This window comes from Bidens hawaiensis, unplaced genomic scaffold, assembly GCF_021521415.1.
Source record: "Bidens hawaiensis isolate Kalapana, Puna unplaced genomic scaffold, B.hawaiensis_p1.1 tig00051235_1, whole genome shotgun sequence".
NCBI lineage: Eukaryota > Viridiplantae > Streptophyta > Magnoliopsida > Asterales > Asteraceae > Bidens > Bidens hawaiensis.
The window spans coordinates 14397-15884 of record NW_027499166.1 but is presented as its reverse complement, the minus strand read 5'-3'; the positions used below and the strand labels follow the sequence as shown (position 1 = coordinate 15884).

The 1488-nt window shown below is 43.8% G+C and overlaps 1 protein-coding gene across 1 annotated transcript; it reads right to left on the bottom strand.

The window, feature by feature from the left end:
• On the bottom strand, nucleotides 1-1243 carry LOC143598897 (uncharacterized). The gene is made up of 2 exons (XM_077076991.1): nucleotides 964-1243; nucleotides 1-524 (listed from the first exon to the last, which is right to left on the bottom strand). The coding sequence occupies exons 1-2, from the start codon at nucleotides 1241-1243 to the stop codon at nucleotides 1-3; spliced, it is 804 nt and encodes a 267-aa protein (XP_076933106.1).
• Between the last annotated feature and the right edge of the window lie 245 nt (nucleotides 1244-1488).

Genomic DNA, 1488 nt, shown 5'->3' with positions numbered 1-1488 from the left:
TCAGTGCGATGGATCGAGAGGAGTGTCCTCCCTCTCGATAGATTCCTCCAGTCCTCCAAGATAGTTCTTTAAGCGATGACCATTCACCTTCCAAGATGTTCCATTATCCGGGTTCTCCAATTCCACCACTCCATACGGAAAAACTTCTTTCACCAAGTACGGTCCCAACCACTTTGATCTCAATTTTCCTGCAAACAACTTCAAACGAGAGTTAAATAAAAGTACCTTATCGTCTTTCTTGAACTCCTTTCCGCCTTTCAAACGCCAATCGTGTAACGCTTTCATCTTTTCTTTGATGTTCAACGATCGGGAATATGCCGCATCCCTAAGCTCTTCCAACTCATGAATCTGAAAGTACCTTTTCCTCGCGGCCTCAGTAAGATAAACATTCACCGTCTTCAACGCCCAATAAGCACAATGCTCCACATCAACAGGCAAATGACAAGACTTACCATAAACAAGCATAAACGGTGTAGTACCCAATGGAGTCTTGTATGCGGTTCGGAATGCCCACAAAGCATCATCTAACTTCTCCGACCAATCCTTCCGACTAGTCCCAATCGTCTTCTCCAAAATCCTCTTCACCCCTCGATTTGCATTCTCGACTTGACCATTCGTTTGAGGGTGGGTGATAAGCAGTAGAGGTACGATGAGTAACCCCATAACGAGCCAATGCTTTCTCCATGACGGTATTACAAAAATGGGTTCCCCGATCACTAATAATAGCCCTCGGAATACCGAAACGAGTAAATAACTTCTTAAGAAACTTCACAACAACTCGTGCATCATTCGTGGCCAATGCTTGGGCTTCCACCCACTTCGACACATAATCAATCGCCACCAAAATATACTTATTACCATTCAACGTGGGAAACGGTCCCATGAAGTCGATGCCCCAAACATCAAAGATTTCAAGAATTTGTATTGGGTTTTGAGGCATCTCATTCTTGGATGAAATATTACTTGTTCTTTGGCACGCATCACAAAGCTTCACAAACTCTTCAGCATCTTTAACAATTGTCGTCCAATAGAACCCACTATCAAGCACCTTCTGCGCGGTAGCATGCACACCATGATGACCTCCAGTCAACCCTTTATGAACATGCTTTAAGATATCCCAACCTTCTTCTTTCGTCACACATCTCCTCAGAATCTGATCACCGCCAATCTTGAACAAAAACGGATCATCCCATACATACCTATTCACATCCCGGAAGAACTTCCTCTTATGTTGCGTAGTCATACCCTCCAAAATAAAACCATTAGCCAAATAATTAGCAAAATCAGAGAACCATGGCATACCTTGCTTTTCAGCTACAACAAAGTCAATCGACTCGTGAAGGAATGTATCACCAATATCCTCCTCACGCAACTCTTCTTTCCGCGGGTCCTCTAGACGGGTTAGATGATCGGCCGCTACGTTTTCCGCGCCCTTCTTATATTTGATCTCGATGTCAAACTCGGAAAGTAGAAGAATCCACCGTATAA

Coding starts and splice junctions, on each gene's coding strand:
- LOC143598897 (XM_077076991.1), bottom strand. CDS start 1,243: ATGACTACGCAACATAAGAGGAAGTTCTTCCGGGATGTGAATAGGTAT. Junction 525..963: donor TGATGCGTGCCAAAGAACAA/GTAATATTTCAT, acceptor CGGAGAAGTTAG/ATGATGCTTTGTGGGCATTC.